The sequence below is a fragment of the Vitis riparia genome, chromosome 13 (genome assembly GCF_004353265.1).
Source record: "Vitis riparia cultivar Riparia Gloire de Montpellier isolate 1030 chromosome 13, EGFV_Vit.rip_1.0, whole genome shotgun sequence".
In the NCBI taxonomy this organism is placed as follows: domain Eukaryota; kingdom Viridiplantae; phylum Streptophyta; class Magnoliopsida; order Vitales; family Vitaceae; genus Vitis; species Vitis riparia.
The window spans coordinates 3,221,250-3,236,914 of record NC_048443.1 but is presented as its reverse complement, the minus strand read 5'-3'; the positions used below and the strand labels follow the sequence as shown (position 1 = coordinate 3,236,914).

The following is a 15,665-nucleotide window of genomic DNA, read 5'->3' as shown; positions in this document are numbered from 1 at the left end:
TATTTGTTTATTATTACCATTGTCATTATTATTATTATTACTATTTTCTATTTTTTGTTTATTCACTTAAAAGAAAATTGTTTGAATTGTTTAGATTTAAAATATGCCTACGACCCTCTTTGTTGAAGGACGAAATCATATAATCTAGTCTCTCCTAGTTCTCTTCTTTTTATTTTAAAATCATGTTTTATCCTATTATTTCCATTCGTTTCTTTTCTTTTCTTTGAATTTTTTTACTTTTATTTTGTTTTGTTTTGCATGAAGAGACGAATTGCATGTTTGGGAGTGGGAGGCTCCTGTGAAGGCAAGAGGATGAAGTTGGTGAGAGTTGTCACGTGGAGGTGGTATTAGAGGTTAGACACTCTTAGAGGCTCTCTGGAAGTCTCTAAAGGGGAGGATCCGCGTGAAGAACATGTGGACATGGGAGCATGCATACCACGCCTGAGGGTGAATGACAACTGAAGTTTTAGTGACTTCTGGTGCCGGTATAAACAGAAGCCACAACACCAATAGAGAGGGATCAACACGCTCTCACATAACGACTTCAAGATTCCGTCACGTAAGCATGGCCAGTTAGAACCTTTTAGCTCCACTTTCCTATGCGTCAAAAGCTGAGACCCATGTCAAGCATAAGGAGGTGTTCATGTCATAGACCGAAGAAGAAAGCCACAGAGGAAGAAAGCGAGAGAGAAGAAAAATAAAACAAACTCTATTTTGATTTTCTCTCAAAGTCCATAAAATTTTATGTGAGATTTTATTGAAGATTTGATCTCGAGATTGTGTTTGTTGTTCAATGGTGATTACAGGTTCTGAGGGTGAGAAAGTAAGCGAGTTGAAGACGATGGGTCTGGAAATATCGAAACCTCTCCACAATTTCGCGATGTCGAGCTTGAAATGGGCAAATTAGAGGTTCCTAAGGTGCATGAAAGTGAATTACAATGGCGAAGTGGCCGCCGATGATGGCAGATCTTCAGATTTGGTTAGGGGCAAGCGAGAATCCGAGTCGGAGAAACGTAGATCTCTGACTTGTTCGGAGAGTTTGGAGGAGTCGCCAACGCAGTCGTCGCCAATTGGGGGGAAAGGAAAAGGGGATGAGATCGACAACGACGATGGAATCGAAGCGGTGAGAGCGAAGCTGATGTTCGATCTTCAAGTGGCCGCCGACAAGATGAAGGTTGCTATTTTCAAGGACAGGGAAGAGGAGGATTCCTCGAGGCCATGGAATCTTAGGACAAGGAGAGCTGCGTGTAAGGCTCCGTCGCCAAGTGGTGGAGGAGGGAAGAGTTTGACGATCGAGAGGCGAAAGCCTGGTACTTCGTCGTCGAGGACTGATGTGTCGGCGCCTAGAAGAAGTGAGAAGAAAGAGAGGGCAAAGTTCTCGGTTTCACTTTCTCAACAAGAGTAGAGAGAAGATGGTATGACCATGGGACCCACCAGACAACTCATTGGGTTAACAGGTTTCTTTTATTAAGTCAATTGAAATGGTAAGTGCCATCAGAAGTTTAGAAAGTGGGATTTCCTTTAAGGTTGGAAATACATCTCCCAAAAAGAAACAAAAATATTCCATACAAAGATAGGTTGCCATATAATCAGGACAAAAAGGAATAGATGAGAGGCACGGGAGGACTTTTGGCTTAGGGGAGGAGACTTTTTCTTAAGGAGCGGAAATTCACATACAGGAGGATCTTTTTGCTAGAGAGGACAAATCAAGAGATTTTTTTTTTTTTCGATACAATACAGGTTAGTTTTCGGTTTTCGATATAGTATTTCTTTTTTTAGTTTGGGTTTTAGTTGATTGGTTTAATTAATTGTTTGTGATAAATTCTTTTAAATCTTGATTTCGAACAATTTTTTGTTTTTCTTAGATTAAATGTCTCTCTTTTATGATTGCAATTCATTACTTCTAAGCTAGTTTATTTTAATCTACATGAAAGTTTAAATAAAGTTTATATTTTTAATTCCGATTAATTTAAATTTTAGTTTATTTTTAATTTGAATATGTTATTGATCTTAATTATTTAGTTTAATTGGTCTTGTGAGGTAAAATTTATATTTTTTTCCAATTAATTTAAATTTTAGTTTATTTTTAATTTGAATATGTTATTGATCTTAATTCTTTAGTTTAATTGGTCTTGTGAGGTAAAATTTATATTTTTTTTCCAATTAGTTTAATCCTAGTTTATTTTTAATTTGAATATGTTATTGATCTTAATTCTTTAATTTAATTGATCTTGTGAGGTAAAATTCATATTTTTAACTTCAATTAGTTTAATCCTAGTTTATTTTTAATTTGAATATGTTAATGATCTTAATTCTTTAATTTAATTGATCTTGTGAGGTAAAATTCATATTTTTTAATTTCAATTAGTTTAATCCTAGTTTATTTTTAATTTGAATATGTTATTGATCTTAATTCTTTAATTTAATTGATCTTGTGAGGTAAAATTCATATTTTTAATTTCAATTAGTTTAATCCTAGTTTATTTTTAATTTGAATATGTTATTGATCTTAATTCTTTAGTTTAATTGATCTTGTGAGGAAAAATTTATATTTTTAATTCCAATTAGTTTAATTCTAGTTTATTTTAAATTTGAATATGTTAATGATCTTAATTCTTTAATTTAATTGATCTTGTGAGGTAAAATTCATATTTTTAATTCCAATTAGTTTAATTTTAGTCTATTTTTAATTTGAGTGAGTTATTGATCTTAAATCTATTAGTTTAATTGGTCTTGTAAAGTAAAGTTTATATTTTTTTAATTCCGATTAGTTTAAATTCTAGTTTATTTTTAATTTGAACGTGTTATCAATCTTAATTCTTTAGTTTAATTGTTCTTATGAGGTAAAGTTTACATTTTTTAATTCCAATTAGTTTAATTCTAGTCATTCACGTGTTTCTTGAAATCTAAATGTTAGTTTTTGGATGATAATTTTGTTAGTTTGTTTGATTAGGAAGTCATAAATTTGTTACCTTAGTGATTATTGTTCAAATTTTTTTGAGGGCCACTGGAAAACCCATAAGGTTGGCCTTTACTCTCACCACTTTAATTGACAAGATTTTCTGTCTCAATGCTTGTTTGATCGTCCTTGATAAAATGCATGTCGTGTGTCATATTTCTGAATTAACCATTGATGTTTTATGATAGCGCTTAAGAAGTGGTTCAGGTACGCACCCTAACTCTCCTTTATTGTGATTGATCTTCTTATTTAGCATGCTACTTTCTGAAATCACCTAGCTTACTTAGGTATCTACAATTAATCAATTAATTGTCCATTTCCCCAACTTAGTCAGTAAAGACCTCTTTAGGGCTTAGAGGGGTGCTACCTCCTAGAGGTACCTTCCTAATAAGTAACATGATCCCCGAACTTAGACTCGGGGTTTTTCAAAGACACGCTTTTCCAAAAATTATGGAGTCATTTTTTTAGGGTTTTATTTCTTATTTTATTTTCCCTTTAAAATAAAAATAAAATAAGTGGCAACTCCGACTTTTCCAAAATTAATTTTTCACAAATAAAAAAAGAGTCTCGTTGATCGAGTGGGGATGCACGTGAAAAATGCGGGTCCACACTCTCTTTTCATCTTTCCTTCTTCATTGTATTCATACATAATCCCTATTTACTTTTGTTGTCATTTTTTTTATAACAAGTTTCTATTTAATTAAGGTGATGGAAGAGGACATGTTATGCTACATTCATGAAGGCGGTCAGCTAGTTAAATGTGTTGGAGGGTCTGTTCAATATTAGGGTGGTCGTAGTGAATCGATGGTTGTTAGCCGGCATATGTCACATAGTGATTTCGTTTCAAAACTGTGTGATGCACTGCACTTTGAACGAATTCTATCAAATTGGAATTCATGGTCAAGTTTGAGCCATCATGTCTACTACTGTTGCATGATGATGCAGTCCTACTTAAGATGTTTCGATTCAACGAAATGTTTTGTCACATCTATGTCTCATTATTAAGTGAAGTTGTTGAAGGCTATATAACACCGAATAGGTACTGATAGCCTTCCCAACATCACATCCACTATGTCTATTAACTTTTCTTCAAATATATGTAGATGGATGAATATTTTTTGTTTTTTGTTTTTTTCCTTTGTAGTGCCCCTTCTCCTATTGTTGGTTCGAATTCTGCACACCTACTTCCATCCGGTGGCGATCTGCCAATTAATATCTGTAATGACTCTCTTACAATTGAGTCATATGGGCTTTCCCATAGATGTGCGGAAGCAAATATACTCGAACGTGACTCAAGGTGGTTTGAAAATTCCATTATGGGTAGTGGACATACCTTCCCCAATGCTGCTGAGTTCCGTGATGCCGTTTATTTGATGTCAATTGCTGGTAGATTCCGTTATCACTTCAAGAGGAATAGTACGAACACATGACAGTTGTTTGCACAGTTACTAAATGTCCTTGGAAAGTCACAGCTCGCGCAATTGGGGATTCGAACATCGTCTAGGTTCACACTTTTCATAACCACCATAATCATAGTTTGGAAGATGTTGCCACATGCCAACCTTTAGTGAGATTTAATCGAGCTTCATTGCTTATTGATGATGTCATCCGGTCTACTCCAGATTACCAACCTCGCCAAATTTGTAAGGACTTTCAAAGGCAACATGGGATGCAATTGACGTATCTTCAAGCATGGAATATCAAGGAGAAGGCAAATGAGTGCATTTATGGAGAACCCAAATATTATTACAAATTGTTGCCTTGGATGTGTGAGAAAATGGTTGCAACAAATCCGGGAAGCATTGTTGAGTTGCGGCATTCAAGTGATGGACATTTTGAGCAACTCTTTGTTGCTCATCCGGTATCTATCCAAGGGTTTGCAATGAGGTGTCGGCTAATCATAGCTATTGACTCCGCCCATATGAGTGGGCCATATAGGGGTGCATTATTTTCGGCGACCGCATACGATGCTAATGACACCATGTTCCCCTTAGCCTTTGGTGTGATGAGCTCAGAAAATTATGACGATTGGTCTTGGTTTTTGCAAAATTTGAAGAAGGTTGTTGGAGATAAGGAAGTCGTTATTATCTCGGATAGACATCCCGCTCTCCTTCGTAGTGTTCCTGAAGTGTTTGGGCTTAAAAACCACGCCTACTGTTACCGTCACTTGAAGGAAATTTCAACTTTTTCTTGAGCAAACATAACACAAGAGGGAACAAAGGTAAAGAAAATGCACTCCAATTCCTTGATAGTATTGCCTATGCAAGGTTAGAGCACGATTACAATGTTTCCATGTTTGAACTACGGAAATACAATGACGCTTTGGCCAAATGGGTTGAAGAAAATGAACTCGACCATTGGGCTATGTCCAAATTCCCAAAACAAAGATGGGATAAAATGACCACAAACCTTGCCGAGTCGTTAATGCTTGGCTAAGGAATGAAAGACATCACTCCATTTGTACATTTCTAATGGAGAATATGGCTAAGTTAGGTTCTATGCTTATCAAACATAAAGAGGAATCAAACAATTGGAAGGGATGCATAGGGCCAAAAATTGAAGAAAAAGTGCAATAGAAAATTGCCAAGGGTGAGGTGTATCCGGTCACTCCTCTTGAATGTGGACATTATGAAGCATACTTGCACATGTAGGGGTTGGGAAATGTTGGGCATCCTTTGTGAACATGCGGCAATCGTTATTCTTTCCATCGGTCAGAATGTTGTTGATTTTGTTCAAGATTGGTACAAATTCCCAATGCAAGAGCTGATTTACTCGGGCTCCTTATCCGGTATAGAGACGCATGACATGCCAATGGTCGCTAATGATGGTTTGGTTCGATCTATCACCGGTGAAGTTTTCCTCTCTCTTAACCCTCCCCATACCAAGTGGCCTCCTGGCAGACTAAGAAAGAAGCGCATTGAGTCCCAATTTCAAGATAAACGGACTGTCTCTTGCTCAAGATGTCATATTTCTGGGCACAACAGGAAAACGTGTAAGAACCCTTTGTCTTAAGTGCAATGCTGTCACATTCTTCCATGACTAAAACTATGTGTTTTTTGTATATCCATTACATGTTTTGAACACTCTTCTAAAGGTTTTTACCAACCAAGAACACATATGTAACACTTATCATTGGTGTGTTGTAATGGGTAATATTACATCAAGATTGTTATCATAATTCCTTTTGCTTCATTTCTTAGTAGGCTAATCTTGTTGAAAACCATATAGTGGTGTACTTTTTTATTCCAATTTAAGGTATATTGTAAATATCAAGCTCCCATTTATTAAGAACTGTGTTGTACAATACTTGAACAAATGTTATTGTTGTACTAAACAAGCTTATACAGGTTGTAAATCAAAATCCATCATTCATAGACATAGGGACAACTATTTTATGTAAACTTTATGAATTTTCTTTGACCTCTGAACTCATTTTTATTATATTTGAGATCAATTCTGATCAACTGATACAACTACAACACTATACATGTGGCCTTTTAAGATTGTTATGCTGTTAATGAGGAATACATATATAAAATTGTTCATTTCATTGTGCAGATGCAGCATCTACCCCCTTATATTGCAATTGTCACGGTGATGCTCCATTCACAATCTCTTGGTGCATAATTTTCCCCAACTACTAGTCTACATCGTTGCTGAAAATACTCAAGGAAAAGAAGCACTTCATTTATTAAACACATGGATAGCAGACAAAGGAAGCGGAGAAGCCATGTTCCATCAAGATCTGAAGCGGTAAATATTCGACAGCCCTTTAACCTACTTTTAAAACTATTTCCCTTGAGGCTTAACTCTAGAATTGCGACTTATTTGTAATATATTTTCATTCTTTCATGTTGTAGGTTAAGTTACCAAAATCCCGCTGCTCGGGAAAGAAATTCCTATCAATCATGGATACCCTCCCAATGGATAAGAAAAGAAACCGGTGCCGCAAGCACTCATTCTGGCCAGCAAAGAGTCACCGGTGCAGCAGTAGATGATGGCCCATGTATTGACCACGACACATGCCCACCTTCACAAAAGAGTGCTGAATTGCAATCACTTAAAGGGGTGCAAATGGGTGTTCAAGAAGGCTGTGGCAGCAAACAGCCTTCTCCTATCCCTAGGTGGAGATTTAAACACACAGCGAAAAGGCTTGTCAAGCTAGCCGCCATTTGCAAATCCCCTTTCGTCTCTCAATGTGTTCAACTATTTCCTAAAATCAGCCAACAAGAAAGGTTGGTTACGGATTATGCGTTGTCAGAAGACGGTGAGCCAAGGTACTTGACATGAATTCACCATTTATTGTTAAAGTTAACATTATTGTTAATTTTATGGCTATTGACTTAACACATTTTTGACATTGTAGCGAGATCTTGTGCGATATGCATGACACATATATAACACGGGATGAGCTTTCTTCGCTCAATGGAGGCCGTTAGGAAAATAGTGCGGTATGTGTCAAAGATTTCTATTCTGCCTTGATCGTTATATAAGATGCACATTATTATGTTTTATGGTCATTTACATGTGTACATTTTCAGATTATTGGAGTGGTCTACCGAATGATGAATGCAGAACAAGCTATACCACCGCACGCACACTATTTCGACTCATCATTCTTTAATGCGTTTCTCTATTATTTTAAATTGAAGACTGTGTGGTGAGCTGTAAGAAAAAATGGACAGGTGGTGCTAGCCAGCCTTACGGTAAAGGCAAAAAAACATGAAATCAGAGAGCGGTGTCAGATGTTCCTTCATGCTGAATTTGTGGGTCATGATTTCTCAAGTTGTGATATGGTATGTCAAACCTAGTACAATGGCATCATGGTCAAAGCCTTTGTTTCATTTAATTATCATATTATAGTGCCCTACTAACCTATTAATGGCAATGTCATCAATATGTGTGTATCTATTTTTTCCCATCTGCGACAACAACCATTGGCACGTGCACGTGGTCAATATTCCAGCTTCAAGGGTCGAAATCTTATCTTTGTTGCCTTTAAGAAGGGATAACGGGATAAGTGTCGTATCGAGACGCTTGTCTGATGCAATTGATAAAGCATTTCATGCTCATGGCATGCTCAGGCGATTGGAGGTCTCAAAATTCCATCACGTGCAACCCCAAATTGTGCAACAACTAAATGGGTAGATTATTTTAACCGTTATTATTTTACGTATCATTAAATATGCGGTACTGATGTATTTGTCTTTTATGCCTGATGTATGCATATGATTGGTGTAATGCAATTGGTGGTGTAGATATGATTGTGGCATGTTCGCAATCAAGTACATGGAACATTGGAACGAGGCGACACTAGCACATTCAATCGCGGAGGTAAGTGCAACCAAGACTTTAGAAATTGGTTTATTTGAATTTTTACCAAACCAGCCTATGATTTTGGTGTGTGTTGTGCAGGACAAGATGCATCTATATCAATTGAGGCTGGTCGTTACTTTGGTTACTAATGCGGCAAACAATGCTAGAGATAAGGTCTTGAAGGCATGTCGAATTTGATTAATAGAGGCCACCTTGGACAGGCAAGGTCAATGATGGAACCGTACTTGCATGAGAGTGGGGCTGGTGGTGCCGACAGTGCATAATCAGAAGGTGGTGCCCTCTATTTTTTTCTCTATTGTTTGTTTCTCTAGAAAATTTATATTTGAGGGAATTACCTTTCCAACAAAAAATACTCAGGCATAAAAGTAGACTTTTTCTTGGAATCACAATTAAATACATATGAACTAAGCCAATAAATTAGTGTCCTTGTGAGTTTTGATAAGAGAAGACACACACTAGAATGAATACCCTGTGAAGTATTTTATTTATTTATTTATTTATTGTGATAAGTACCTTGTCAAGTGATTTTGATAGTTTATTACTAAAAACTTTATACCAGAATTATATCTTATGAAACATATAGAGGCTTATTGTTTGAATATTTGAGCATGTAGGCTTTATCAGTGGAAATTTAATGGTGCAGAATCTTGAGGTGGTTCGTAAGCTGGGAAAGCACTAAGAAAAGAAGAACAAGAAAATACCAAGGTTCTCCTCATTAATGCGATCTCACTTGCACATGCCAGTTGTAAGTTCTCATTTCTTAGATGGTTTGGATCTTTATGTTAAAGTTGTTAGTATCATGTGAAAGAGCTACCATCATACTATTGACTTCCTTTTTTTTGTTGTGTTGTGAATTTCATTAGGTGCTTCTGTTTTCTGCTACTTTCAACGATACAGATAAAAATTTCCTTTTTTTGTTGTGTTGTGAATTTCATTAGGTGCTTCTATTTTCTGCTACTTCAACGATATAGATAAAAATTACATTACAAGAAAAGCTTCCTACCATCAAATGTTTGTAAAGAAAGAAGAACTATCCTTGCAGGCTGTGAAGCAGTGTAAGATGAAATGCCCTGATGAACTCTCCAAGATGGTTGTGATTAAAGACAAAAATTTTTAGTTAGGACATAAGTTGGGGCAAACCATTATTTCTGTCAGTACGAAGAATAGTGCAGGAATGTTACACAAAGCACTTGTGGATTTTTGAGTAATTTTTTATTCCCTGTACTGATAATGAATTTCCATGATGGTAATTGCTTCGAATTTGTCTGTGAAGGTGAATTTGGATGTCAACTATGATTTGCCGCTTAAATATGGGACACAGGCAGAGCCTGACTATGAGGTGTACTTGCATAGAAATGGGAGGGCATGACGTTGTGGCCGCAAAGGGTATGTTCTTGATGTCATGCTTATGTTGTTGTTACTTTATGCTTGACATAATACTTCCTCCATTGAAATGTAATTATTATGCCTCTTTGTTTGTTGTTGATCTCATGATTCGTTGTTGTTTCAAATATGGGAAATCAATAATGTAGTTTGATTCTCCTGTTGCCAATCATTGGAAGCTCAGATTCTAAATTGTTGTATTCCCTCACAAAAAAAAAAAAGTAGAGCATTCTAACGGATTTGTTTTAGATGATTCTACAGGAGCTGTTTTTAATTGGCTGTGCAGTGAGAATGACAACATCCTAATCTCAAAAATTGAAAATCATTTTGAGGTTCAGAGAATAGAGGTCAAGTCTCCTTTATGATTGATTAGGTCGACCATGAATTTATATAGGAAATTAGAAAATTTTCATACATATTTTGGAAATCATCCGGAGTACTACATGTTTGACCAAACCGGGCCATGCTTTTGGTGTGTTGTGCAGGATAAGATGCATCTATATCGATTGAGGCCGGTCATTACCTTGGTTACTAGTGCCGCAAATAATGCTAGAGAGAAGGTCATGAAGGCATGTCTAATGTGATTAATAGAGTCCACCTGCAACATGGAAGGTCACTAATGGGACCTTACTTGCATGAGAGTGGGGTTGGTGGTGTCGGTAGGCAGTATTATTATTGTGATGCTCAAATTAGTTTTAGGTTGCACTATTATTATCTACTATATTTTCTGTGTTATAGATAAAACTACTTCTTAGCTTCATGTCACCTTCTTTTCCCTTCTTTTTATTCTCATCATTATTGGTATTATTATTATTTTTTTTTTCTTAATTGCAGGCGACAATTGGAAAACAAGATGGTTGACAACCATAAAGACATGAGCAATGTTACAATTCGGAATCATGGTTGCTGGAGAAAGGGATGTGATCATAAGACATTCTCATCATGACTCAGACTTTATAATATAACTGTTCTTATTTTGATTTTTGTTTGTAAATTTAGGCATGCCCAATACCGGAGCCCTCTAAAAACTATATAGATACATCATAATTGGTTTTTTGGTTTACCATTTTTACTTTGGGCACCCATTGCATACTTCCGATATATTTGGGTTGTGACCCCCCTTTTGTTAGGTGTTTTTAGATTAATTTACCACTGACTATAAAAAATACATTGGTATATGAAATTTTGGTTGAGCTAAAGAGGTTACTCCATGACCTCTTTGCAGGTGCGTAATTCTAAGAGAGCCAGCAATATGAGAAACTATTGCCTAGGTTGAAGAAATTGCTTTCTATTCTGCCTACTATTTGGCCAAGCTAATTTTGCTATATGAAAGGTGAAGCTGGAATTTTTAAGTAAGATTTTGATTATTTATTTTTATGTTGCTTGTCAAGCTTTTCCGGTTATTTTAATTTATTCGATACCATCAGTGGGAAACTCGTAGTGAATTGTTCTTTTATAGCAATGCTAGACTAAGGAAGTGCCATTGGTTTACTACTTTGATAGTCCACTTTCAAAAATTTTGTGAAAAAACGATACTGAAAAAAAAAATTTATATCAACTAATGCATTAAGGTGCAAGACTAATAGTGATCAATAAAAATATTTTGTAGGACAAGATCAAAAGTTTCAGTTATAAGCAATATAGAGTTGGGGTCACATTTAGTGTCATTATGCAGAACAATATGGATTAAGTTGTTTCTATCCTTATAAATGAATTTTAGTTTTCTAAACCAGTTTAGTTTATGTAGTTAATTTTTATGATTCTTGAATATTTGACTCTTGCAGGCATGCCATTATAAATTATTTGAAGTCCTCTATGTGTGTTGGGGTGGGGGTGGTTGGAGGGTTTGTTGGATGCTGCTTTGTTATTAGTGATTATTGTAATTTAATGCTACTTGTTTGGATGCTATAATCTTCAACACATTTGCCCATCCCTTTATAAGCTCATATATGAAAATCAATTTTTCCCCCCAACCTAGGCCAAGGGGCTCCCTCATTCAGTGTTATATAAAACAGAATTGTACCAACCAAACATATCATCTCTATCTCGGCTTAATTCAAGGTGAATAGCTAAACCCCATTTATTTTTGGATAAGTTGTGGTTCATTAATGAAGGCTTTCTTGCATATAGAACTTGCAACGATCTAGGGTCATTTGATGTATTTAGTTGCATGGTTGGATTGGTGAAGAGCTAGATGTCCTCATTCTTAATTACCAAGTAGGATATTTAGAAGACAGGTTTTTAGAAGACAGGTTCTGTTTTTTAGTTTCGTTTTTGAGTTGTAAATGTTTTAACTTTTTTGCTTTTGTCTTATCTATTGACAACTTCAACTGATGATGGAAAATTTCTTCTTGTTGCATGGAACTGTAGACGTCCTACTTGCATAGACGATATCATCTCTCTTAATGCTGGTGATGTTTGGAAGGGGAGCACCACTTATATAGGAAAGTTGAGGTATGTGTACATGTTATATGAGGTGGCTGTTTCTCACTAATGATGTTGGCCCCGCTTTAGAAACTCAAATATTTAGAAAATGGGTCCATACATTTCAGATTTAAGTTGACTTGGACCTTCTGCGGACCCTCACTCGATCCACTGGACCGGCGCGACTCGCTTTTAAAAGAAAAGAAAGAATGAAAAAGTTGAGTTTTCCAATTTTGAAAAACCCGCCCCCCGTGAGGAACGGTGTCGTATGGAGTCGCCACTTACTTTTTATTTTTATTTTTAAAATGGGGAAAATTAAGTAAGAACAAAAACCCCTAATGACCCCAGTATGGAAAAAGCGGTCTGCGAAAACTAGATTCTGGGTCCGGGGATAAGGTTACCCACTGGGAAGGTACCTCATGCGAGGTAGCACCCCTCTAGGCCCGGAACTCGGTCTCTACTAATGAATTGGGTATGTGGGAGCATATGGGTCAAAGATGAAACCCTAGGCTAAATAGATGTCATGAATCACACAATCCTAATTGGTATTTGGCATGCATATGAATTCAACCAACCAAAACAATGGGTGCGTACCTGTGGTCCCCAACCCAACGCTGCATAAAAGGTCAACCAAACACAGATAAACACATAACAATCATTCAGGATCAAGCACCATGCATGCATATGATTCAACAATCTAAAACCAACGATGCATACCTGTGGTCCCTATCCATGTGCTGCAGTAGAGGGTGAGTCAGTCACGCAACATGTATTCAAAATCAAGCATCAAATTTTGTGCCAAAAAGGAAGAAAGCTGGTTGAAATTAGGTAATGGACTCCCCCAAATGTCATACAAATCAAACTAGACTTACCTAGACCACACCGCCCATAACCTCAAAATGGGCCCACACTAATTGAAATCAAACACTGACTTAAACCTTCAAGATGGCTCACAATTGCCCCATAGCAAATGGGTTTGAGCCCCAATGGATATGGGCTTGAAAAATTCCAAAATTGAGGGCTGCCCAAAGTCCTCTTACAAAATAGGTTGAACCAGTTCTCAACTGGTACAACCTGTTGAGAAAAAGTTCCCAAATTTTTTAGAAGACTAATAAATAAATAAGAAATCAAACAAAAGCAACGACACTCAATCCCAAGCCCAAACGAGTGAGAACCAAACAAAGCCCGATCAGGTGCTCCTCATGACTGATAGAGTCAGCCAGCCATGGTGCTAAACCGGTTGAACTGGTTCCCAACCAGTTCAGCTGGTTGATAAAAAATCCTAGATTTGGTCAAAAAGTTTCTAAATGAATAAGGAAGCAAACAAAAGAAACGGTTCTCAATTCCGAGCCCGGATGAGTGAGAACCAAACAAAGCAAGGTCAGGTGTTCCTCATGACTGATAAAGTCAGCCAGCCATGGTGCTGAACCGGTTGAACCGGTTCTCAACCAGTTCAGCCGGTTGATAAAAAATCCTATATTTGGTCAGAAAGTTCCTAAATGAATAAGAAAGCAAAAAAAAGAAACGGTTCTCAATTCCGAGCCCGGATGAGTGAGAACCGAACAAAGCAAGGTCAGGTATTCCTCATGACTGATAGAGTCAGCCAGCCATGATGCTGAACCGGTTGAACCGGTTTCCAACTAGTTCAGCCAATTGATAAAAAATCCCAGATTTGGTCAGAAAGTTTCTAAATGAATAAGGAAGCAAACAAAGAAAACGGTTCTCAATTCCGAGCCCGGATGAGTGAAAACCAAACAAAGCAAGGTCAGGTGTTCCTCATGACTGACAAAGTCAGCCAACTATGGTGCTGAATTGAAAACGACGAATTAATTAAACTTGAGCCTAAACGTGATTCTAACACATCAAGAAAACAATCATCCTCAACTGTAATCCTCAACCATTCATAACCAATCAACAACAAACATGTGTGGCCTTTATTATCCACACCCAAGCAATACAATCTTCACATCAAAGGAAATAAAAGAGGATGAGAAAGAGGAAAAAAAAGCATACGAAGACGATGAAGATGACCTGTAGGTAAAAAAAAAAAAAGTTCAGCATACTTACCTCAGAATCTCCGCCAAATATGATCCATGTACGCTGATGATGACTTCCAGAAACCGAGATGCTGTAGCTTTCCTCCACGCTCTCAACTCAGAAGATGCTCCTCCCCCTCTGTTTTTCTCACCAACAAAATATCCCCTCTCTCAAAAATGCCAAAAGGTCCTTTGCTTTCCTATCCTCTCACCTTTTATACTCATACCCCCCTCAGCCTTTGAGCCTCTTGGGTTCCTTCCCCTTCAGCACCGAAATCCCCTCCATCAGCATGGGAACCACACCCCCCATTATTTCTCTTGCACTTACGAGGCCAGCTCACTCCCTTCAGTTTTCAGCTTGCTTCACCACCAAGAATCCATATGGATTCATGGTGGGCTGCAAAGAACCCAAACCAGGGCCCAAAATGGGCCCACAACATTCTCCAAAACCGATCTGGAGCTTATGGGCCTGAGCTATGTAGGATTTGGGTCCCAAAATTACCAAAAATCAGTGTTCTACACCGGCTGACTCGATGAACCGGCTGAACCAGATGCCAACCGGTCAAACCGGTTGCAAAAAAATCTTGAAAATTTGATAGAATGTTCTTGGAAGAGTGAGGAATCCATGAAAAAAACGGTGTGCAATTCCGAGTTTGAATGAGGAAACCATGATCAAAACAAGCCCGAGTGCTCCGAACCTCAACATGCCCGTATAAACTTCAACTAAGCTAAAACATCGGGATGACCCCACTTCCTTCCTATAGGGTGATGTGAACGACTAGGAAAATGGTCACGATGACCCTCCAAAATGAACCACATACACACCACAATGAACCACAGACAAGCCCACAGGAGGCTCGGACACCGACTAAGCCCAAAAGGGGCCCTAGTGGTGCCATATGAGAACGATGGGTGCAGGTGACGCCCAAAGGACAAATGCCAGTGTCAAGGGACAAAATTGAGGGTCTACACCTTCTTTAACACAGATCTGGATCTTTTCAAGTGGTGCCACAACCTCAAAAATCCACCATCATATGTTGTATCTATGTCAAAAAATGTCTTTCATGATTCACCATTAGTAATGTCAAATATATTGTTAGGATTCTGAAGGGTTGGATTTTGTAATATTTTGCTATTCTAGGACTATGAAATTTGGGTGATTTTTATGGTCAAGTTCAAAGAAGCTCTTGATATCAATTTTTTTTTTTTTTTTAACATATAAGATTTTGAAGATTGACTCCAATTTGAGCAAAACTGTTGGATTCCTCATGACTAAGGGTCTGCTTAACTTGAAATTTGTACTAAAACAATAGGCTGTAGTTTTGAAGGCTCTCTCCTAAAATTAAGCTGAATCCAAATGCTTTTTTTAGAAAAAAAAATATCTATTTTTGTTTTCAAATATTTTGTTTGCCTCAAACTTTCAAAAATGGGCTAATTGATTGTGAAACAAGCTGGTTAATCCAAATTCGCAACTCAACCTCAATCAATTGGCATCCACTCGATGGATTGAGGTTTATCTCAATTGA

At 37.2% G+C, this 15,665-nt stretch overlaps 2 protein-coding genes and 1 long non-coding RNA gene across 3 annotated transcripts; all 3 read left to right on the top strand.

Moving 5' to 3' along the window:
- The first annotated feature begins 922 nt into the window (after positions 1-922).
- Positions 923-1,405, top strand: LOC117927880. Its single transcript, XM_034847602.1, has one exon. The coding sequence runs from the start codon at positions 923-925 to the stop codon at positions 1,403-1,405; it is 483 nt and encodes a 160-aa protein (XP_034703493.1).
- A 4,215-nt stretch (positions 1,406-5,620) lies between these two features.
- On the top strand, positions 5,621-5,971 carry LOC117927878. Its single transcript, XM_034847600.1, has one exon. It carries the CDS (start codon positions 5,621-5,623, stop codon positions 5,969-5,971), a length of 351 nt encoding a protein of 116 aa, XP_034703491.1.
- A 2,429-nt stretch (positions 5,972-8,400) lies between these two features.
- Positions 8,401-9,668, top strand: LOC117927602. Its single transcript, XR_004653376.1, has 3 exons — positions 8,401-8,566; positions 8,940-9,041; positions 9,570-9,668. It is a non-coding gene; the product is annotated as an uncharacterized LOC117927602 (long non-coding RNA).
- The last annotated feature ends 5,997 nt before the right edge of the window (positions 9,669-15,665 follow it).